This window comes from Phascolarctos cinereus, unplaced genomic scaffold (assembly GCF_003287225.1).
Source record: "Phascolarctos cinereus isolate Bilbo 61053 unplaced genomic scaffold, phaCin_HiC Scaffold_2;HRSCAF=192, whole genome shotgun sequence".
Taxonomy (NCBI): Eukaryota; Metazoa; Chordata; class Mammalia; order Diprotodontia; family Phascolarctidae; genus Phascolarctos; species Phascolarctos cinereus.
In genome coordinates, this window is record NW_027555625.1 from 94,452,909 (window position 1) to 94,477,706 (window position 24,798).

The 24,798-nt window shown below is 41.1% G+C and overlaps 1 protein-coding gene across 1 annotated transcript in view; it reads left to right on the forward strand.

Moving 5' to 3' along the window:
- Nucleotides 1–6,333: 6,333 nt before the first annotated feature.
- MSH6 (mutS homolog 6) overlaps nucleotides 6,334–24,798 on the forward strand; it is a 32,489-nt gene continuing 14,024 nt past the window's right edge. Inside the window, exon 1 of the mRNA XM_021001318.2 lies at nucleotides 6,334–6,877. Coding sequence (XP_020856977.1) covers nucleotides 6,489–6,877 — 389 coding nt within the window. The 5' untranslated portion in view covers nucleotides 6,334–6,488. The remainder of the gene's footprint in view (nucleotides 6,878–24,798) is intronic.

Here is a 24,798-nt window from a genome sequence, read left to right on the forward strand (position 1 = left end):
GACCAGTTTTGTCGTGAGAAACTTTCAACTATGAAATGAGAGGGGGGACTGTGTGGAAACAAGTGAAACTTTCTCATATGAAATGGAAGCTATGCCCCAAAATTTACTTAAGGCTTTGGCATTAGCTGGGCCTAAGTTTCATTTTCCTGTGAATCATGTGATCGGGTCATACATCTGTTGCCCACCCCCTCCCTTGTTTTGTAACCACCACCCCAGCCTCATCTTTGCCATATAAGGCAATCTTCTAGCTCCCAAGCTAGTTTTGGGTAAAATGTATCTCCTAGTTTCTAAACAGAATGTAAGGTCTCTCACCTCAACCAATGAGGATAAAGAGATTGAGGTAAACAAGTGGGGGGGGGGACGTGTTTCTTAGAGTTGTTTGTGTAAGGGTATATAACTGCTTGCTTGGTGCTTGTATCCTGCCTCCCTACTTTCAGTCTGCCCTGGGTAGGTGATGCCCGATTCTCGTGCGAGACTTGCTAAATAAAACTTCTGTTCCTACCTAGAGAAGCCTCTGAATTTTATTTTGGATAAATGGTCTCTATCCCACTCAGTCCTGAAAAATGAATGACCAAAGAGCCACAGAGATTACAGCAAAGAGCTTAACACCAACTGTCAACTATGAAAAATAAAATAAAATACCAAAGAGCTCACAAGTTATAGGCCAAAGGCCTTCTTTATTCCACTGGAGGAGACAAACTAGACACAAATGGTGTATAGCAAGGTCTGCTGTAAGGCTGAGGACACCCAAGGCAGAAAGTCTAAGCCTTGATGCAGATAGTTATGGCTAGACAAAGAATCAAGCAGTGACGTATAACAACAACAACAGCAAGGCAAAGTTGCCTAGTGACAAAAAAAATCTGTTCCTAGGGCTTCATGCCAGGGATGTGGTTCCTGCTGGTGCTTGCTGTAGCAGAGCTTATCCAGAGGGTGAGCACAAAGGACTACTGTTGTGCTTGCTCAGGGTAAACTTGTTTGCTGGGCCTCTACCCTGGAAAACCAGCGATCTCCTGATACAAAGGAGTGAAAAGAGGAATGATTTGGGGGTGAGGGCCCTGACAGTACTAACATTATTTGATTAGACTAAGTGAATATATATTAATAGAGAAGTATAACAGAAATAATCACTATACCTACAGAATCACACCAAACTGACTTATTGATTGGAATAAAGTAGGGGTTAAATGAATCATTTGACACACTAGTGGGGGCTCATTAATAGCAGTGCTAGAAACTCATTGCCTAAGGGTAACCCTAGAACTCTGAGAATATCAGTCAGCTGACCTATGGCGATTTAATCTAACTAAATGAATGGGAGTCGGGGAAATAGCTCCAAAGGGGGTGTTTTACTAGGTTTCTCTGAATCTATCCTTTTATTATGGTGAAATACTATTCCATTACACTCACATGTTATAATTTGTTTAGCCATTCCCCAATTTATGGATAAACATCTTTTATTTTTTCCAGTCCTTTGCTACAACAGAAAGCGCTGCTATATTTTTGTGTATATAGGTCCTTTTCCTCTTTCTTTTATCTCTTTGGGATATACCTATGGTAGTATCACTGGGCCAAAGGGTATTCATAACAATCACTACATTTATGTCCCCATGGCCTAGTACAGTGTCTGGCATATAGTTCTTGTTGATTGATCGAGTCTAAGATTCTCTGACTGGTCTGCCAAAAAAGTGGCTCTGTAACAGATCTTGTTTTTGATAGGCAAACAGAAATGGGTGGCTATGAACCAGAACAATTCAAATCAACCTCTCTGTCCTCAGTTGATGAGATACAAATTCTTTCCTGATCAACTCTCCACACACTTACCTACCTACCATGTACATATTATATCTTTTCATTAGATTGTAAATTCCTTGAAGGAAGATACTATTTTTATCCAAAATGACTAGGGCAAGGTATTGCTACCCTTTTGTTTGATTATTTTATTTACCAAAAGAGGCAGGGAGAAAAAAAAAAGAAAATTTTGTCAGAGAAACACAGAGGAAAGCAGAAATGCCTGAGGGGAGGTACGGATAATTCTGAGAGGACCAGAGTGGAAGCTACCCTCTTGGAGATAAAAATACTTTACCGATGCTAAAAATGGCAAATTAGACATTAGAAGCCAATGAAAGATGGCATATGTAGTAGCTAGAGCACTGGATTTGCAGTGATGTTAGTGTCTACATCCAGAAGCCAGAAGCCAATAGAGCTGAGGATCTAACAGAAGCAGAAAAGTAGGGTGGCCATTCTGTAATGCAGAACATAATTTAACATTTAGGTAGTAGGGCCCTTTAAGCCACGGAAAGCAGAAATTACTGCTTAATCTTGCCCCAGACCTCTCTCCTCCTAAATCTAAACAACAGTGAAATGTACTCTTGCATAGCTCAGCATAGCCTGTACCTCCAACGCAAATGGATAAGAAGGCTTGCAATAGAATTGCTTTAGATAATTATGTTTATACCAGAGACCAGGACACCTGGTCTGGTTTGTGTGATCTCTGACCCGTAATGATGGGGCGCTCGGCTGCTTGTGCTTGTACTTGTGCCCCAATTTCTCCCTAGTCTCAGAAACAGTCTCTGACAACCATTCTCCAGCCCAAGGACACTGTGCCTAGCAGTTATTCATGCATGGGCCTCAGCATGACCCTTATCTCTCTCCCTGGTACAGCTACACAGAGCCCTCAGATCATGTCTCTGGAAGCCTCCCAATTCCTCAGTAAGTTCCTATGTTGTGAGAAAGCTTTCCCTTGTTGCACAGCATTCTCTTATCAAGACAGAGGGAGAGGGGTGTCCTTGGCCAGCCCAAGAACTCTTCCTCCTGCCAGACTTCAAAGATCCATCCCCCTCCCTGTCCGGTATACTCCCTGTACTTTCCCATCCATAGCCCCCAAAGACACCTGCACCTTTGGATTACCTCATCAGTGTTCCTGGCATTTCTTTCCCATGCTCTTTTCCATATAAACCCTAGCTCGACCCCTGATCGGGGCTGCTTGATTTGGGTTGCATACCCCTTGCAGCCACACGCTAATAAATACACATTTTAAATTATGTCTGGGTCTTGCTCGCTGATTTCTTGGTACAACAATACAAGCAAATTCTAGCTGACTACATACAGACAGGGTTTGCAGTTCATGTGGAGAGGTGATCTGATTGGAGGAAAGCAGAGAATGCTCTTCTGTTTGAAAAGCTGACTGGAGGAAGGCTGACTTGTTCTCTAGCTCTATCTGCAGCTTGAGAGAGGGGAAACTCCTCAGGGGCTTGCCTCTGAGAAGTTCTGCAGATCTAAAACTTTAAGGTTATTTTTTGTTAAAAGAGCTTAACACTTCTTCAATGGTCCAAAAAATAGAAAAGCATCATGCAGAAGGTGACATGTGGGGCAGACTGTACCTTAAAGAGTTCAAGGTCATCAAGGTCTACAGTCTAGGGTTATGAGTTGCCTCAGGCACAGTTTCCCTTCCCATGAGCCTTACAACTAGGTTTCTATAAAATCTGTTTATTTCCCACCCCCCTGGACTCAGTGTGCATTGTTGGGAGAGTAGATTGATTCAGATTTATGGGTTGATTGTTATGATTATTACTGCTCTGCTTTCTCTTAATACATGTTTCATGATTATGAGTTAATGGGGTCATCTTAGTAGATCATTTAAATGGGAAGCAAGCCAGTGGGGTCTGAGGAACTACAATAGTGAATAGCAGATCAATGGTTGCTCTTACCAGGATTCTCCCTAGGGGCCTGAGAGTGAGTTGTAACAATGTGGCCATGCCTTAGCAGAGCCACTTCTACCTGCCAGGTTGGGATGAGCCAGCCAGGCCTAGCTCAGGCAGAGAGAATGTTGGGGGGCTGGGTGCCATACCATACAATATATGAATTCTGTGCCTTTACATACTAAGTACTGTGTGGGATGCCACTCAAATTAAAAAACACACAGAGGTATCCAAGGAGAAACAGAAAGTTAATTTATTATTATTATATCAAACCTCGAGATTTGGGTGTCCCTCCACCAGAATACTCTGATGAAAGGAGACACAGACAGAAGCAAAGGACCTGATTAAATACCCTAATGGGCAAATTCCCCCCTCCCACCAACTGGCCAATATTTGGCTCACATCCTCAATGTCCACAGAAACTGAAGACAAAACAATGAACACAATATACATATCTATATTTCTTAGTTTACTTAAGTAATACCAAAGAAGCAATTAAAGATGTGCAGTCAAGCCAGACACTGTAGCCAGGTCACCATGACCAAAATATAGCAACAGGTGCATCAACAAAATACAGAGGGGGGCTTCTTCAGGAGTTTCAGGCTTGGCAAACTTTAACTACTTAACAATGGCATGGGGGGGGGCGGTACTTGGGGTTGAATTCCCGTAAATCAGGCGATTTCTAGTAAATTGAAACTTAGGCCTGTCAGGCTGCTATGCCTGCCTTGTGTCGAATACAATTTCTATTTATTCTTCTAAGAAGTTTTCACGGGACCCTCATCCCACTCAGCCTTATCCCAAACCTTAATTACACTGAGGAGTCTTCACTGGGACATCCCATTCAGCACTTAATAAACGTTGGTGTTGCATTAGAGTTTGAACACAAAACTCTTAACCTCGAAGGTCAAGCCCGTTCAAGGGCTAGGAAAATCTAGGTAGCTCTGTGCCTTAAAGTGGCCAATGGGCCCAGAAAGCAGAAGCCCAGAGTAGAAACAGAAGGATTTAGAGCTGAAAAAAACCTTGGAGATCAAAACTAACATGCTCATTTTCATTTAAAAAAAAAAAAGGAGAGATAATATGACTTGCCCAAGGTCAGGAGAAAGGAATTAATAGAAATAGGAGTTGAATCAAATCCTTTAATTCTGGAGCCAAAGGTCAGGGCTGGATTTTTTTGTAAAAGGAGGAAGGGGAGAGTTATCTTACTTCAAGAGGCTTAGGTTTCCTAATTTGCAAAATAACAGGGCTTGACTAAAAGATCTCCAAAGCTCTCTCCTCATTTTGCTCAACAATGATTATCTGTTACAAGTTCCCTCTCCCTCCTTTCCTTTCTCTTTCTCAGGTTTTTCATGGGGGCTGGGAAGGAAGAGAGGGAAGGCAGTTATCCTAACAATAGCTAACAATTCTATAGCACCTACTATGTTCCAGGTACTGCTAAGTGCTTTACAAATCTTATCTTATTTCAGCTTCACAACGAACCGGAGAGGTGGGTGCTGTTATTGCCATTTTACCGAAGAGGAAACAGAGATTAAGTGATTTGCCAGGAGTCACTTGGCCACTAAGTGTCCTGTCACATTTGAACTCTGGTCTTCCATATTAATTGCTCCATCCACCTAACCAGTTCGCAACAGCGATGCCAAAAGAAAAAAAAATGAAGCCGTTAAAACATTTTTTAAAATGCACAGAAAAGAAGGAAGCATAGATGAGGACATTTTTGAAAGCAACCTGGAATAACGAACTTTTTAAAAAATCAAGCACCTGGAATGGAGATTCCATTTCATACACGATATTTTTGTGGAAATGTCTTTTCTGTTGTTGTTGAGGGGGTGGTGGTGGTCTTTAAGTTTAGAATAAAAAACAAAATTTAGAGATTCCCCAGCCCTAACTTCGGATGCCTAATGAATTTTACGGTCTTAAGAGAGGTTGAACAGGGCCTCTGCCTTTCCATCAAATCAATCCACAGAATATTTATTGAACAGCTACTGTGTGGAGAGCATTGGAATAGAGAGGGATTTTAGGTAGGAAGTGGCCCCAGCCCTCCTGAAATTTCCTTCCAGTCTTCAGCTTGGTGGTGCTGTGGGTAGAAGGTCTGAGAGTCTGAAGTCCTGAATTCCAATTCGGCTTCAGATACTTCTTTGCAGTATAACCCCGGGAAAGTCATTTAACCTGACCACCTAACCCCCAGGGCTGTTTTGAGGATAAAATACGTATAAAGCACTTTACAACCTTAAGGCGCTATATAAATGCTAACTGCTATTAGTACGATCGTAGTTGCATGCACAAGTATTATTATATGCCTCTATGCCCTTAGATATGTAAACTTTTGCTATCATTCAGTCGCTTTCTCAGAAAGTACTGTAGGTGGTCACTCCCCGCCCGACCCTGCCCCGGGGCAGCAGCTAAACTTAACGTTATGGTAGTAACCCGCCCCGCTTTTAGCCTCTGGGAACCGCAGGGGCGAGAGCAATGACGCTGGCCAACCGCTAGGTGGTGCCCAGCCCCTCGTTGCCCGCTTCGTGAGGCGGGGCTAGCGCGGGCTCGGAGACAGAGGCTCCCGCGCGAGCCCCTGCGCGCTCTGATTGGCCAGACGCTGGGTTTTCCCCTAGCGGAACCCGCCTCCGCCTCCCTCCCTTCCCGCCCTTCCCCTCCCCCACTGCGCCCTCCGCTCCCACCCCCTCCTCACGTTTCCCGCCAGCCAGAGCGCGGTCGGCGGTTGGCCGCGGTGGGTCATTCGTCTGGCCGAGCGATCTAGAGCGAGCTGGGGTGCAGGGGGTTCTTTCCCCGCCAGCTGCCATGTCGCGACAGAGTACCCTTTTCAGCTTCTTCCCTAAGAGCCCGGCGCTGTGCAGCAACAACAAGGCCGCCGCCATTGCTGCGGATGGAAGCGGCGCCGGGGCCGGAGCGGGGGCCGCGGGAGCCGCGGGGGCCGGAGCCGGAGCCTCCGGGGCCTTCTCGGCGCGCGGGGACGCGGCCCGGAGCGAAGAAGCCCACCCAAGGCCCGACCCCGCTGCCGGTCCAGGCCCCGGCCCCCACGGTGTCAGCCCCCACGGGCCCAGCCCCCGCTCCAGCTCCGGGGTCGCCCCGCTGCCCCGAGAGATAAAACTCAATGGAGGGCCGCGCCGGCGAGCGACGGGGACGCCGGCCCCAGCCCCGGCCCCAGCTCCGGCGGTTTCTCCCTCCAGGTAACCCAGGGAAGGGCCGTGAGCCCCCAGCGAGGGATGCGGGATGGGGATGGGGGTGGGGGGGGCCGAGGTAGAGGCTGGAGGAGGAGATTCGGGGGGTAGGCGGTGAGTAAAGGGGGCGTGGCGCTGGGGGAGGGGAAGGAGAGTTTTGGTGGGGGAGGATGCCGATGTGAAAATGGGGGGGGCGGTTCGAGCGGGCAAGCCTGGCACGATGGGGGCGGGGAACGAGCGAGCGTGGCGGGGAGATGGGAGGAGGTGCCGGGCCGGTGGGAGCGCACCTTCCGAGTCCTGGGGTAGGGGGAAAGAACTTGGTGAAACCGGATGGCTGGGGGCGGGAGTGGCTTTGATCTTCGGTTTGCATTGCAGAAAGGGGCATAAACAATTTAGATGACGGCTGAATGGGCCGAGACAATAGGGAACCTTATGATGGTGAAAAGTTTTGGAGGGGACCAGACGATGCCTTGCCACCCTTACCCCTGAAGGGATCGAACTTTACCAACTTCTTAGAAGAGAGAGACAGAGACCTAGGGATTGGACTGTGCAAGCAGAGGGCGGTTAAATCTTGGCCCAGAGAAACTTTTAGGGAATATCTGAGCAAGGAAAGAGCTTTTGATGCAGTGTCACAACCAGCTAACTAGATGCATGGGAAAATATTGAGGTTTTTTTTTCTCTCCTTATTGCTGCTTTCCTTTTCCCTAGTTGGAGTTCTTGGCCACATTTGGTTAACTGCTAACCCCAGGATATTTTAGAGGAGATGTCTCTTGAAATCTTTGATAAAGAGAAACTGAGGCAACAAAGTTCCAAGCATGTTTCATATATTAGCAAGGCTAGCAGTTGCCAATAAGTGGTGTCCAAGGCTCCTTAGTGACTAAGGACCCCCTGAAGAGTTTACAGAACTTTTCTTATAGTCAATAAAGAGGCAGATTACAAAATCTTGAGTAACATGGATATTGTCTGTTCTTGATTGGTGATTGAAGAAGGTGTTAACCACAAGTTGTATGGTTTTTATTTTTATTTTTTTAATTTTTTAACATTTGTTTTTAAGACTTTGAGTTCCAGATTCTCTCTTTTTCTCCCTCCACACCTCCCCCCATTGAGAGGGCAAGCAGTTCCCATATAGGTCATGTTTGTGTAGTCATGCAAAACATATCCATAATAGTTATGTTGTGAAAGAAAACATAGGGAAAAAAAAACCTCAAGAAAAATGAAGTGGAAAACAAACAAACCCAAAAGTTGCTTCAATCTGTGTTCAGACACCTTCACTTCTTTCTCTGGGGATGGAGAGCATTTTTCATCCTAAGTCCTTCAGAGTTGTCATGGGTCTTTGTGTTGCTGAGAATAGCTAAGTCATTCACAGCTGATCATCTTACAATATTGCTGTTACTTTGTACCCAGTACATTTCACTTTGCATCAACCCATGTAAATCTTTTTAGGTTTTTCTGAGAGCATCCTGCTCATCATTTTTTTTTGTTTGGTTTTTTTGGTTAGGCAGTGGGGTTAAGTGACTTGCCCAGAGTCACACAGCTGGTAAGTGTTATGTGTCTGAGACTGGATTTGAACTCAGGTCCTCCTGAATCCAGGGCCAGTGCTCTATTCACTGCACCACTTAGCTACCCCTCATCATTTCTTGTAGTACAGTAGTATTCCATCATAATTACGTACCACAGCTTATTCAGCCATTTCCCAATTGATGTGCGTCCCATCAATTTCTAATTCTTTATTCCCAGAAAAGATCTGCTGTAAATATTTTTGTACATATAGGTCTTTTTTCTTTTTCTTTTTTTAAAATCTCTTTGGGGATACAGACAGGGTAGTGGTATTGCTACCTCAAAAGATATGCATGGTTTTATAGCCCTTGTTCCATATTGTTCTGTAGAATGGTTTAATCAGTTCACAGCTAGGACAATAGTACATTAATGTCTCATTTTTCCTACATCCCCTCCAATATTTGTCATTTACCTTTTCTGTCCTGTCATCTAATCTAATAGGTATGAGGTAGTACCTCAGAATTATTTTAACTTGCATTTCTCCAATCAGTAGTGAGTTAGAATATTTTTGTATATGGCTATAGATAGTATCAATTGGGGAATGGCTCTTATTTTTATAAATTTGACACAGTTCTCCATATGTTAGTGAAATGAGGTCTCTGTCAGAGAAACTTGCTTCAAAAAATTTTTTTAGCAGTTACTGTTGCTACCTGTGTTTCCCTCCATCCTATTCCCTACCCCTTTTTACTCTATTCTCTCTCTCCTTTTCACCTTCTCCCTCCTCAAAAGTGTTTTGCTTCTGATTACCCCTTCTCCCCATCTGCCCTCCCTTCTATCAGCACCCCCCCATCCACTTCCCTCCTTAAGCCAATTCTGATAAGAGTAGAGTTCACTCATTCCTTCTTACCCACCTCTTCCCCTTTAAAGCTTTTTCTTGCCTCTTTTATGTGAAATAATTTCCCCCATTCTACCTCTCCCTTTCTCCTCCTAGTACATTCCTCTCCCACCCCTTAATTTTATTTTTTAGATATCACCCCATCATCTTCAACTCACCCTGTGCCCTCTGACTATGTATATTCCCTCCACCTACTCTAATAATGAGAAAGGTCTCATGAGTTACAAATATCTTTTCCATGTAGGAATGTAAACAGTTCAACTTTAATAAGTCCCTTATGATTTTTCTTTCCTGTTTACCTTTTTTCATGCTTCTCTTGAGTCGTGTATTTGAAAGTCAGTTTTTCTGTTTAGCTCTGGTTTTTTCTCAAGAATGCATTAAATTCCTCTATGTCATTGAATGTCAATTCCCCCCCCCCAATTGATTACACTCAGTTTTGCTGGATAGGAGATTCTTGGTTTTAATCCTAGCTCCTTTGACCTCTGGAATATCATTTTGCAAGCCCTCCCTTAATGTAGAAGCTGCTAAATCTTGTGCTATCCTGATTGTGGTTCCTCAGTAACACAAATTGTATAGTTTTGCCACAAGGTGGACTAACACATCCTGGGGCATTTTGAATAAGGACAAGAATAGGGAAATCAAGGTTGGAAATAGGTTAGAAACTAGAAACCTATTTTTGGAAATGGAGAATGCAAAATTGTAACATTCCTTTTCTCTGATTGGCAAGGCATTATACAAGTTTATCAATTAATAGGCTATTGACAACATCAGTATCTAGTTTAGCATCATGTGGAAACTTTGTAATTTTCCATGAGTCCAAATGAGGAGTTAACACAAAAAAGGGGAACTTTGAATCGAACAAAAAAGGGAAGTCTTACATAAGAAGGGACTTAGGCTCACAAAAGGGGGGGAAGTTAAACTCTAAGAAATTATAAATACTAGTTGTTTGATGATTCATAGCTGGTCTCAGCTAAAAATCAAGTCTGCACACAATTCCCAGTTGATTGAATATAATTCCCCGTTCACATTTCACAGAGAGAAGGAGGTGCTCCTCTGTGTAATAATGGGTAGTTGTAAGAAAAGCAGAACAAGAACACCTTAACTTGTATTTTGCATTTATATTTCTTGCATTTGAGGATTTTATTCTTTATCTAAAAAACAAGATGATGTTCTAGTAGTCCCTTCCAGTATATCATTTGTTCTGTTGTGTCACAGTGATGGTATGAAGGCTCTAAGCCACTGATTACCAATTGTATACTTTCCCAGGAGAGCCCAATTTTGAAACCTTGCTTGGGGCCTTGTCCAAGCTTTGCTTCTGATTTGTGATCTGTTGCTCTTTCCACTGTACTAGAACCATCATCACCTTTTGTTTTTCTTTTCTGTTTTTTTTTAGGCCAATTGGGGTTAAGTGACTTGCCCAGGGTCACCCAGCTAGTAAGTGTCAAGTGTTTGGTCTGAGGCCAGATTTGAACTCAGGTCCTCCTGACTTCAGGGCCGGTACTCTATCCACTGTGCCACCTAGCTGCCCCATCATCACCTTTTAAAAGGTGAAACAAAAATTTTGTTTTGAGGGAAGAGAGAAACATTGATTAATTGAAAGTTTTAAGAAAAGAAATAAAGCTTCACTCTGCCTTCATGTAAACAGATACTTAGCAATCTTCAGCAAGTATTCCAGATGTGCTGTAGTTATGCAGCACATTCTTCCAAGAGTGGATTTTCCAGTCATCTCAAAGTCCCTTCTCCCTTTTTCCCCAGTATCCAACATCTACTATGAATGAGGTCAGCCTCCATGTGAGAATGACAGGCTATCCATAGTTTTAATTTCTGTTCCAAGTTCTGATACTGAATTGTTGGGGTATATTCATTACTCTCCTTTACATAGTCTTTGTTCCGGCGCGACTGATCCCTTTGCTGGTCTCCAAACTCACCCTACCCACCTACCTGTCTTTTACATCATGTCACCTGTGTTTGAAATCTGTACCTCTTCTGCCTCTTAGAATCCTTAGTTTCCTTTCAGGATTGTTAGCTTAGGCTCGACCCCCTACAGAGAAGCCTTTTTGGCTCTATCCTACCTTTTCCTGCTTTTCAAATTATTTTTATCATCCAGTAGGATACAGTAAATAGGGATGCTAAATAAGGGGTGTTTTCTGTCAAAGAGCCACTTGAATATTATCTTTTCTTGCTTAGTCAAGGCATCCTTTAGTCTTAGGCCTTCAGGGAAAGCACCAGATGGTGACTTTGCTTAATGGATACCATAGTAAAGTTCTTGGAGCTAAGAAAAGACTGTTCATTTTGTGGCCTTTCTCATAGGTTCAAGAAGGCAAAAAGCCAAATGAGGGGGTTACAGATTGAGTCCAGTTGGAACACTCTGGGGACAAGTAATATATTAACAGAATATGGTTACAGGTTGAATAGATACTTTCTATTATTGTGCTTAGAGACAGTGTAGTTTCCCATAGTCCTTCAGGATAGCAGTGAATATAGATATCCAGATTCATAGATAGACTAGATATAATCTAGTCTAGCCATAGTGCTTAGTGGTAATGCTCGGCTTTAGAAGTACTGCAGAAAAAGTCTTATTTTGGTATTCCTCACCAAAAATCGCTTTGTTTTTCTTCACTTTGGAACCATTTCTTATTCTACAGGGTAACATTTCTCTCTTTCTCTTGTTTTGTTGCAGTTCAGTCATGTCTGACTCTTTGTGACCCCATTTGGGGTTTTCTTGGCAAAGATACTAGAGTGGTTCGCCATTTCTTTCTTCAGCTCATTTTACAGATGAGGAAATGGAGGCGAGCAGGGATAAGTGACTTGCCTAGAGTAACACAGCTACCAAGTTTCTGAGGCCAGATTTGAACCCAGGACGATGAATCTTCTTGACTCTAGCCTGACGCTATATCCAGTGCACTACCTAGCTGCCCCATTGTGCCTGTACTCCCAACTGGGGGAGTTGCCTTCAGTCCTGAGGAGAGAAGGGGGTGGTCGTGGTGATGGTGATGGCAGCAGCAGAAAACTTTCAAACTAGATTCTTTCAAGTTTCTGCTGAAGTGCCACTTCCTTCCTGAGTTTTTCCTGATTTCTCCATTTGTTATCTCTTCCTTCCTTCCCCAATTTTGTATTTATTTTTGTTTATAGCTTCTATTTATCTGTGAACTTGTTTTACCCTCCTTTTTTCCCATTGGAAGACAGGGACTATGTCATTTTTGTCTTTGTGTCCTCAGTGATGAAAATACAGTGCGTGGCACATAGTAGGTGCTTAATAAACTTAGTAAGTTGGCTTTGAAACCATTTTAAACCAGAAACCAAAATGTGTTCCCAACCTCCCTCTCTGGACCTGTATTTATCCGGCTCTTGATGTTATTTTGTTCTTTAAATTTGATGGATGATAAAGATGATTGGGACCTTGTAATGAAAGATGATATATTTGAGTTAGGGAAACTAATTAGAAGGCTCCTACAGTAAGTTCAAGTGAGAGATGATGAGCACCTAAAAACTAGGGTGGTGGCTGTGTAAGTAGACATAAGGGGACAGATGCAAGAGATGTCTTGGAGGTAGACCCAAGAATTGATAACCAGTTGGCTATGTAGGGTAAGAGAGATTGAGGAATTCAGGATAAGTACCAAGGTTTTGAACCTGAATGGTGTTGTCCTTAACAGAAGCAGGGAAGTATAGAAGACAAGTACTTTTTTTGGGAAAGATGGAACTGTTTAGAAATGTTTTTGAGATGTCTTTGAGATACTCCACTGGAGGTATTTAATAAGCAGAGAGAGATATGGGACAGGAGCTCAGAAGAGAGACTAGAAGTGGATAAATACCATCTGAGATCAACTACATAGAAATGGTATTTAGATACATAGGAGGTGATGAGGTTACCAAGTGAGAGAGTTTAGAGAGAAGAGATTGAGGCCCAGGACAGTTAGAGAGTGTAGTGGGTGATGAATTGGCAAAGGAGACTAAGAAGAAGCAATGAGGCAGGAGAAGAACCAAGAGAGAACTGGGTCTGAGAACTTAAAGAGAAAAATGAATACCTAGGAGGAGAGAGTTGTCAATAGTGAAATGCTGCTCGGGTCCAAGGATGAAGACTGAGAAAAGGCCATCAGCTTTTGAAATTAAGAGATCATTGGCAACTTTGAAGAGAGCCATTTCTGTAGAGTGATGTAGTTGAGAAGCCAGATTTCAAAGGATTGGAAGAGTAAGGGGAGAGGAAGTGGAGGCAAAAAGTAATAGGTGATTTTTTTTCCCTAAGAATTTGACCTGTGAAAGGGAGGAGAAATGGGTCAGTAGCTTGAGGGGATGGAAAAGTCTAGTGAAGGTTTTTTTCAGCATGGGAGAAAACCTGGACTTGTAGGTAGCAGGGAAGAAACCAGTAGAAATGGAGAGATTGAATCATAGAAATAATAAAAGAGTCAATCAGCTGGAAAAGATAGGAGGGTTTGGGATCAAGCATTGAAGAAGAGAAAAAGGTCACATCTTCAGGGACTGGAATAAAAGGGAGAGTGGGGGGGTGATGTCAAGAGGTTTCGAGATTTAGAGAAGGGGAGAAGAGGAAGGGCGCTAATAATGTGAATGGTGTCTTTTTTTTTTTTCCAGTAAAGTGTGAGGTAAAGTCCTTAGGTGAGATGTGGGAGGCTTGAGAGAAATGTTCTGGAACAACTTCACTGGGGAGTGAGAGAAAATATGCCAGGGAGGAACAAGAAGATTGATAGCCTTTTTTTTTTTTTTGGGCAAGGCTCCAGTTGTAATTATATAACACATTTTTAATAGACACTTGGTTATGTGATTTCCTCCAGCTCTGTTTATCCGCATATAAGTCAGGGAGAAGGCATAAAGTAATCGAGGGTTGGAATTTGGCAAAGTATAAGCCTTGAAGATAGGGCAAAGAGACTAGGAATTTGACATGGCTAGCTGTAGGGTTGAGATTGGGAAGGGAAGAAAGTAAAGTTACAGCAGGGAGGATGACCTAAGAGGTTATTTCAGAGATTCTTATAACATGAAGTACATGGATAAATTTCAGAGTCCTTGGACTTGGATCAGAAAAAGAATTATATCTTTATTTTCACCAACTTCTAACTGAATTAGAATTGACTGCAATTTATTTTTTCAAAATTATTCTCAGAAGGGGTCCATAGGCTTCATTAGACTAATGAAGGTGATGAAGTGGAAAGAGCTAGTGGGACTGGAGTCAAGAGGACCTGCTTAGGTGTAGCGAAGGAGCAAGTCATGGAATGAAGAGATTTAGGAACTGGGAGGTTATGGTGTTTGAGCAACCATCAGTCAACATATATGTTGGCGTTCCCTGGTTATAAGGGCAAGAATTTAAGTAGAGGGGAAACAGTAAGCCACATACTGAACTCCTTGAAAGAGAACACTCCAGGTTAAATAAACTGCTGTTGGATGGAGTGAACCTCAAATAGTAAGGCTTGCTGAGTGACAAAGGGAGAGTTAGTTGGAGGAGCAAGGACTATTTTGATTCCCCTCCAGGATTGGTGGCTTGGTGTAGAAAGTGAGTTTGAAAGTACTGCCATGTCAGTGATAAGAGTGGGCAGGGATCAAGTGGCATCTGAGGAAAGCCAGATCTCTGGGTTTCATAAGACGGAAAGAGCACAAGAAGGAAACTTTAAGGAACTATAATTCTAGTGGGTGTAATAGGAGGAGCAGGAGACTTGGGGGAGAGTCTAGGTTGTGGTGGTTAGGGATGAGAGAATGGAAAGTGGGATTTCCTATGTTATAAAGTGAATTATTCTAATCTCATCCTGGAAAACAAAGTTTAGACCTAGAGAGGAAAATAACAAATGGATTGTATGTACTTGAGTTGACTAGCATTATAACAGAATCTAATGGATGGTTTATAATAAGATTTTTCCTATGCATAAATTCAGCTTCCTTTCTATTGAATAGAGAGAGGGATGATTAGGGTTTACTAACTGCAGTCCAAATTAAGAAATATTTTGAGTTTTAAAAATTTTATTGCTAACTTTAAAATTTTATCTTAATTTCCAAAGTACATTCCTTCAACATCCCTCATAAGAAAGAATGAGAGTTTAGCAACACTAATCAACATCTGTGAACTGAATCTAATAATGTATGTTCATTATTCCACATCTATACACTGGAGCCCCTCTTTCTCAGTAAAGAGGGGAGGGAGATAGTCTTATCTCTGACTCTTGGATTGATTATAGTAGTTATACAGTATCCATTTTCCTTTCTTCCCCTCTTATAGTTTACATTGTTATAGTCATGTATGTTGTTTTTCTGAGTCTGCTTACTTTATTTTGAATCAGTTCACGTATCCCCTTTCATGCTTCCCTGAATTTTTCATCTTCTTCAAATCTTTATAGTAGTTAATATTCCATTGCATTCAAGTACCATAATTGTTTAGCCATTCCCCAGTTGATAGATTTCTATTTTGTTTCCAGTTATGTGTTACTATAAAAAGTGCTTCAATAAATATTTTGGTGTATATGGGGTCTTTATATCTTTGACCTTCATGGGGTATATGTTTAGCATTACAGTCAAAAGTCAATTTCTTAGAATAAATTTTAAACTGTCTTCCAGAATATTTGGATCAATCCACAGCTCCACCAACAGTGTAGTAGTATGCTGAAGTCTGAATTTAAGACTTATAAAGAAGCGTGTTTAATTTTAAAAAATATGTCTTAGCCTATATCAGATTGCATGCCCTCTTGGGGAGAATAAGAGAGGGAGGGGAGAAAAATCTAAAACTCAGAATCTTATGGAAGTGAATGTTGAAGCTAAAAATAAATAATTAAAAAATATATCTTGACATGTACTCATCCTTTGGCTTGCTTTGGGGACAGATATCTGGTTATAAAAGAAAGATTATTATAAAACAGCAGTTCACATTTGTATAGTGCTTTTAATACTTAAAATTTGCTTTCTTTCTAAACAACCCTTTGAAGTAAGTAGTACAAAGCTGTTGCTCCCATTTTGCAGAGAAGGAAGCAGGCTTAACAGGATACAGTTTTTCAGATAAATCTTGTAATTCATGGTTTTGTAAAAAAGGGAAACAACACAGTGGAGGAAAGTATTTCTACCCTCACAGGACCTGCAATGATCTTTGGTTTTGATAGAGTAAATAAAAAAGGGTCCCTGGCAGCTAGGTGGCTCAGTGGATAGAACACCAACCCTGGAATGAGGAGAACCTGAGTTCAAATGTGGCCTCAGGCACATAACACTCACTAACTGTGTGACCCTGGGCAAGTCACTTAACCCCAATTGCCTCAACAAAAAAAAAATAGAATAAAAAAGGGTCCTGGGGTCTCTCTGCTTCTATAGCATTAAAAATATGTACTTGGAATCCTTGAACGTATAATGTAATTTGTTGAATGAAGCAGTTTTGGATGCAGCTGCAGTGCCTATATAAAACAGATCAGGCAAGATAGCAGAGTGTCAGGAAGAAGTACAACCTTGCTGTCCTCCACAACCACTCTACAGATTTAGAAAAAGTACCAGACTGAAGTCCTGATGGGGAAATCAAGAAAAAATCAGTGAGTCATTTTTCCAGTCCAAGTCAGAAGTACACCAGTCATGGAAACTGAAATCCTCTAGCATGGAGACTGAAACAGGGCCTGCCCATAGCTGTACAGCAGCAAACCCTACAAGGGGCCTGACTGTGTGTGGGGAATAGGTAGGGGTACCACCTGGCAATGGATAGAAGAGAGGAACGGGGTCTTTGCTAGGAGTGGTAATGGGCAAGCTGTGGACCAAGGTGTAAGCAAGATGCAACTTGCTGCTTGTATGTGTGTGACTCTTGGCCTCAAGAGCAGAGCAGGATCCCAGTCCAGGCTGAAATCTCTAGTGAAAATGACCAGAATAGGAGACTTGTACCCCAGAGGGGAGCCTGCCACTGAACCTGCAGAGCCTTCAGTCTGGCTGACAGTGGTTAAATCTGTTAGCAGTCTATTGGAGGGGCAAGCCCATACTTTTGCTGCTCAGACCTAAACCCAAATTAGGAACTTTGCATAGCTCAGACCCAGGAGGGAAGAACTTAGACTTTGCCCTAGATTAGACTGCTTTGCAGTGTACTTTGAAAGTTTTTGGTCCCTAGCCTGGGCTGTCCCCGAGATTCTGGAATAATCTAATGTTCAGTTCCTTGAGAAAGCAGTAGCAGGACCAAGAGGACACAAAACAGGAAAAGTAAAGCCCAGATACCACCTCCAGAAGTGGTCAGAGCCTGGCTATAACAAGTTACAGAGTGAGAAAGGCTGGAAATGAGTAAACAAAAAATAGAATCCTAGCAACAATTAATGTAAAAGGGCTTTTACAATGACGGAGATGCTCAAGACACAAACTCTAAAGAAAATGTCTGTAGAAACCAAACCTCAAAGAAAAATAATACATGTTGGGCAGAAATTTAATGGTTAGTTTTGGAAGAGATGAAGCAAGAGTTAAAAAAAAGTTTTTCATAACTGAAATGAAAGTGTTATATGCAGAACCACCACCCTCCCCCCCCAAAAAAAGGCATATTAGTCTAACCATTAGTAGCCACTAGTGGCTCTCATCCCAAGGAAGAACTTACATGTCAGATCAATGAATAGGAGAAGCATTCATTATTAAACAAAGGAATAGAGAAGATCCCAGAAGGTAAAGTGGACAGTTTTGATTACATAAAATTTAAAATTTTTTCAATAAACAAAGGCAATTAGGATAAAGTTGGGAGAGTAGCAGGTAAATGGGGGGGGGGAATCTGCAGCATGTTTCTTTTAACAAATTTAAAAAAAAATTAACTGTGGGGGCAAGTTGGTGGTGTAGTAGATATAGGCCTAGCCTTGGAGTCAGGAGGACCTGAGTTCAAATCCAGCCTCAGATACTTAATACCTGTGTGACCCTGGGCAAGTCACTTAACACCAATTGCCTCCCTCCCTAAAAAAAAAAATCTATATTTTTTTTCAGTCAATGCAGGTCCACCATCTTTCCCTCCCACTTGCCCCATCCCATTGAGAAAGAAGGAAGGACAATATCTCCTTGTTACTAAAATGCATAGTCAGCAAAACAAATTACCAACTTGTTAAAAAAAAAGTTTGTCTTCACTCTTGTTCTTCACCACTCTTATCAGATGTGTGTACCATATTCCATGAGCCTTCTAGAATTATGGTTGGTCATTGTGTTGATAATGTTGTTATTTTATATAAGTCATTGTAGTTATGCTAACTTCACTGTATCATTTCATGTAAGTCTGCCCAAATTTCTTGGAAGCCATCCCCTTCTACCCAGTAGCATAATGGTATTCTATTATATTCATATACCATTGTTCAGTCATTCCTTCATTGATGGGTACAGACCTCCAGGGGTGCCAATTCTTTGCCATTGAAAAAAAAGCTGTGAGAGAAATTATCATTGTACTGTTATGTTAATAACTAATTATTAATTTGTGATCTAGGCTTTTCGCTTTCTATTTTTTCTCTTTAAGGCCCAGTTCTTGTTAAAGTCAGTCTCTGAAGGACACGAGATTACTTGTAGCCCTTAAAGAACAGACACCCAACTAGGAGACCTAATTTCTGTTTAGAGTATAAACAAAATCCAGTCTGGGTGAGCCATTAACCCTGAGAGAAGGAACCCCTGTATTTGGTCATCTCCATTGGAGTTTAGGGTGACCCAGCTCATGAAGGCAAAAACAAGGAGAGAGGGGTCCAGATGGAGATGGCTTCTACCTGCCCAGATTGCTGGAGGCAAATCTCATGATCAAGCCATCTTCTCAGCAGGAGGAGCTGAAGACTTTTAGCCCACCTCTTCGTTAAATGTCCACCAATCAAGGTTGATTTTTCTCTTGTCAGGGGAACTCCCTTTCAGAAGGTATTTAAGGTGTTTCAGGGTCTCCCTTGGCATCTGTGGTTACTGAGAAAGATTACTGACCATCAATTGATTGATTGCCAGCTAGCCTAATTAATAAATTAATTATTAATTACCCAGAAACTTTTTGTCTTGGAGTTTTCATTCATTTCAGCTGCTATAGTTTTGTAAAAATGAGTCCTTGCACTAGGTCAGAAGGTCTGTAAAGTTTAATAACTTGAGGACCATAGTTCAAATTTCTTTCCAAAATGGTTGGACCAGTTAACTTCACCAGTGCTTTCCCCCCACAGACCCTTCAGCGTATTATTTTTTTGTCAGCTTTGGCAATCTTGTGGGTATGAGTTGAAACCTGAATTGTCTTAATCTGCTGTTCTCTATCTGTTAGTGATTTAGAACATTTAAAAAATATGGCTCTTAGATGACTTTATTTCTTCTTTGGAAAACAGCTTGTTCATATCCTTTGATCATATCAATTGGATCAATTGGGGAAGTGGCTCTTGTTCTCATAAATTTGAATCAGTTACCTATGTATCTTAGAAAATGCTGTGAAAATAAAACCAATGTAGCCAAGATGAGAAGGAAAACAGAAATTTGGGGAAAGCTTTCATGGACAGTTTCTCAGATGAAAGTCTCATATCCCAAATATATAGAGAACTTTGTCAAATTTATAACAGTATGACTCATTCCCCAATTGGCAGTTTTTAGAGCAAGAAATCAAAGCTATATATAGTCATATGAAAAAATGCTTTAAATCATTATTGATTAGAGAAATGCAAATTAAAACAACTTTGAGATATCAGATTGGCTAAAATGATAGAAGGGGAAAATGACAAATGTTTGAGGAGATGTGGAAAAATTGGGATACTAATAAACTGTTGGTGGAATTGTAAACTGATCCAGCTGTTTTGGAGAGCAGTCTGGAGTATCCGCAAAGAGTTATAAAACTGTGTATACCTAGGAATACCACTATTAGGTCTTTTTCTCAAGGTGATGGAGATAAAGGAAAAGAACTTCTAAGTTCTAAAATATTTGTGGTAGCTCTCTTTGTGGTGGCAAAGAACTGGAAATTGAGGGGATACCCAAAAATTGAGGAGTAGCTAAACAAGTTGTGGTATACGAATGTAACGGAATACTATTGTGCTGTAAGAAATGATGAGCAGGTTGATTTTAGAAAAACGTAAAGACTTGCATGAAATAATGAGTGAAATGAGCAGAACCAGGAGAACGTTGTATGCAGTAACGGCCACATTGTGCGATGAGTAACTTTGATAGACTCAGCCCTTCTCAACAATGCAAGAATCTTAAGACCTCTCCAAGTCCATTGATAGAAAACGCTATCTACATCCAAAGAAAGAACTTCGGGGTTTGAATGCAGATAGAAGCATACTATTTGCTATTTGTTTTCCTTTTGTTTTGTTTCCTCTTTCTTGTGGTTCCTCCTATTGGTACTTCCTTACAACTAATGTGAAACTATGTTTAACAGGAATATATATGTAGCACCTATATCAGATTACACACAGTCTTGGGGAGGAAAGGGGAGAAAAATTTAAAACTTAAAAACATATGGAAGTGATAGCTGAAAACTAAAAATAAATTAATTAAAAAGAGAGAAAGAATAAACATGAGACCAAAAAAATAAAATTCCCATCATAATGGTAAAATTTAAGCAGGTACTCAACTACCCTAGATGTTTGTTATCAAGGACCTCCAGAATCTGCAAGATTGGGAAGTTAGCAGGGGACAAGCTGCCATTACCCATTGCTTCCCCAGTTGCAAGCCAGCTAAGAGTTGAAATAATAGGATACAGCTCTTTTAAAGCGAAGAAAGAAATTTCTTTATTCTCTTGAGATTCAGGTACACTCCCTCCCAAAAAGTAAGCACACTGAGCACAGAAGCAAAAGTGAGCTTTATGCTATTAGTCTGGTCCCCTTCTCTTCCAAGACTGAGATTGGTCTGAGTTACAATAAAAAGTTTCACCATTGGTTAGGTTAACAATTCCATATTCTAATTAGAGAATCCTCAATCTGAGTTACAATTGGTGGAAAATCCTGATCCTTTAGTTAACATATGCATGAGGTTCAAAGAGCTGGATTCTTGGGCTTAGACACAGACCCTCAACCAGCTTGGGCTGTAAAGACAGGAACCCTGCTGTCTTAACTGGCCCAAGGAATGCCACTCTCCCCTTAATTAGTTAGCCATTCAGCACCTTTCCTGTTTTGTTTTTGTTTTTTGCAACTTATGTGGGAACCTAATAATTCAGCATCTCTCACAACATTTATGCTCACCCTTCTTAATACCATAGCTAGTGAATATGAGAAAGTTATCACCTCAAGCTAGAACAGAGCAGCCACACTCAGAGCCTAGTCAGTCAATAAACACTTATGAAATATTTAATATGTTGCCAGTCACTGTGCTAAGTGCTAGGAATACAAAGAAAAAAAAAGTCCCTACTCAAGGAGTTCAGTCTAAGGTGAGTGAAATCGAAAACTAACTCCCATTTTGTTTGATTACCTTCACTACATGATTATCCCTCCACTTTGTGAGCTAGGCCTTGCTTTTATATAACTCATATAATTGTGAGGAATTAAGATGTTATTATGATTCTGGGAATTTGGGAAACATGTGCTGACCACAAAATGCTTTAGACATCTTGAGGTATTCTTGTAATAACCACAAGATTTGTAAAACTCTGTCCAAACAAAAGGGAGAAGGCCTATGTTATATTACTCAAGATTGTGTAAACTAATTGCTCCCTCATTATTGACTATAAGAATGCTCTGTAAACTGCCAAGTGGTGTCCTTGTACCTACCAAGAAGGTCTCGGACACAATTTGTACACAACTGCTAGGCTTGCTAATAAATTGATTTGCTCAAATATTGCCTCAGTCTGGGTCAATTTCCCATTACAACATGGAAAAGACAACATGCAAACAAGTTCTATACAGGATAAATAGAAAATAATCAACAGAGCGAAGATATCCGAATTCAGAGGGATCAGTAAAGTTTTCCTGTATTTCTACGAGATTTTAGCTGAGACTTGAAGGAACCAGGAAGTGAGATGAGGAAGGACAGCATTCTAGGCATAGGGGAACAGCCAGTGAAAATGCCCAGGTTCCAGAGATGGACTGTTACACATAGAACAGCAAGAAAGCTGGATTGCAGTTTAAGGTGGGGAAGACAGGAGGGAGTAAGACATAAGACGACATGAAAATGGGGGAGAAGGAGAAGAGGTTATGAAGGACTTCAAATACCAAACAAAAGATTTTCTGTTTGATCCTGACAGTGATAAAGAGCCACAAACAACACTGTACAGGTCAAAATAGCGCTCAGTTTGGAGTCAAATGATCTCTGCTTGAATGCCAGTTCTTCTATTACTAATGTTATTCTGATCAAATTGCTCTTTGAGCTTCAGTTTCCTCATGTATGAAAGGAGACATGCGGACCACATATAGCACTTGATATAAATTCCACACATACGGTGTTACTGAATACAACGTGATTACGTTCTGTCACATGAAAATAACTTGTTATACATACATGAAGGTGTCTTCAGAGCCCACTATCCTGGGCAGTTAAAGTGGGAGAATGCAATGGCTGTACACAAAAATGCAAACATTTCTCTCTTATCTGACCTACACTCTTTCCCTCTTCACGATCAAAACAAATGATGAACACTGGCCCACCAGAACTGATATGCAAAGAGAAATCAAAGGCTACTAAATAGCTTTAAAGTTCCAACTAAAATTGTTTCCACCCTTCTACACACACATCTACAAACATATCTGAAGTAAGGATATGCTATAATACCTTATAAAATTAGGAGAGATGTGCAGGTAAGTGGGGGAAAATCTTTGCAGACAGTTTCTCGCATAATGGTATAATTTTTTCCCTAATTTTATCTTTATTTATTTTTGTTACATTTTAGGTTCCAAAATGTCTCCCTCCCCAACTTGCACTAGAGGAGGCTATATGACACAAATTTATATGTGTGTCTATGTGTGTAAAACACTCTTATACACACCTCTATTTGTCAGTTCTTTCTTGAGGTGGACAGCATCTTCTTTCATAGGTCCTTTGTAGTTGATTTGAACATAATACTCAGAATAGCTTAACCGTTCAGTTATTTAGCATCAGACCATACAAGTCTTTCCAGGTTTTTCTGAAGTCAGCCTGTTCATCATTTCTTATAGCACAATAGTATTCCGTTACATTCGTATACCACAACTTGCTCAGCCATTCCGCTATTGATGGGCATCCTCTCAATTTCCAATTCTTTGCCACCACAAAAAGAGCTGCTATGAATATTTTTGTACGTGTGGATCCTTTTCCCATTTGTTTGATCTCTTTGGGATATAGCCCTAGAAGTGCTATTGCTGGATCAAAGGGTAGGCACATTTTTTATAGCCCTTTGGGCATAGTTCCAAATTGCTTTCCAAAATGGTTGGATCATTTCACAACTCCACCAACAAGGCATTAGTGTTCCAATTTTCCTATATCTTTTCCAGCATTGATATGATAGACATTTTAAAAATTTCCTCTTAGTTTCATTATGCTATTCCGTCTGGAACATTTGATGTGTTTGTTTCCTGTTATTAATAACCTTACCTAGCTCAAACCTGGCATTCCTTAGATAAGAAGCTGAAGGGGAGTTTGAACTTCCTGAAATGATTTAGTTATTTGTGGGAAGGATTCTTTTGTCTCCAAGTTTATCACAAAGATTATCTTTGTGAAGTATAAATATTCTCTTTTCAATCAGCCCCTTGTGAACCCTCTAAATGAATGTAATTTAATCTGTAACCTGACTTAGTTTACCTTTATTTAGAGTCTTTGTGACTAGGCTTATTTTCTTTTTTCTTTCTTTACTTTTTGTTGTTGTTGCTTTTTGGTGAGGCAGTCAGGGTTAAGTGACTTGTCCAGGGTCACACAGCTAGTACGTGGCAAGTGTTTGAGGCTGGATTTGAACTCAGGTCCTCCTGTTTTCCAAGGCTGGAGCACTATGTACTGTGGCACCTTGCTGCTCCTAAGCTTATTTTCTTAGGGGATATATGAGATGGGATGTATGTGATTATGATTCTCTTTAAATTTGTCCAACTTTTGTGTCCCAAGAGGACATACGAAATTGCTGTATATCAAAAAAAATATTTGTCTCTCTCTGATGTAATTTTTGTCTATAAAAAGTCTTATTAGAATCCTAATCTTTGTTCAGGATTATTTTTCTACCTCCTGAACCTTAAGCATAGTAGAACCTAGGTTTTTCTCTCTATATTTTCTGCTTTGTGACAGACTTATTTGGCAGCAGTAACGGGGGGAAATAGTTTATTAACATTGTTTTAACCTAGTTTTATGTGCCTAGAAATTATGTAACCTAAACTGTAGGTTATGTGATCTCAGAGAAGCCAGAGTACTTGGTTTTTGTTTTTGTTTTTATTTGGCTAGGCAATGGGGTTGAGTGACTTGCCCAGGGTCACACAGCTAGTAAGTGTTATGTGTCTGAGGCCAGATTTGAACGCAGGTCCTCCTGAATCCAGGGCCGGTGCCCTATCCACTGCACCACCTAGCTGCCCCTAGAGTACTTGTTTTGAGTGCTTGTTTGTACCCAGGTCTTGGATCTATTCAAAAAGCTTGTGTTTTGGGTTCCCCAATAGCTTGTATTTTGTCTTTGCCCTAATTTTATTGAATGTTTATACTTGCCGATAAATATCTCAAGCAATTTTACCTGGATAACCTACCA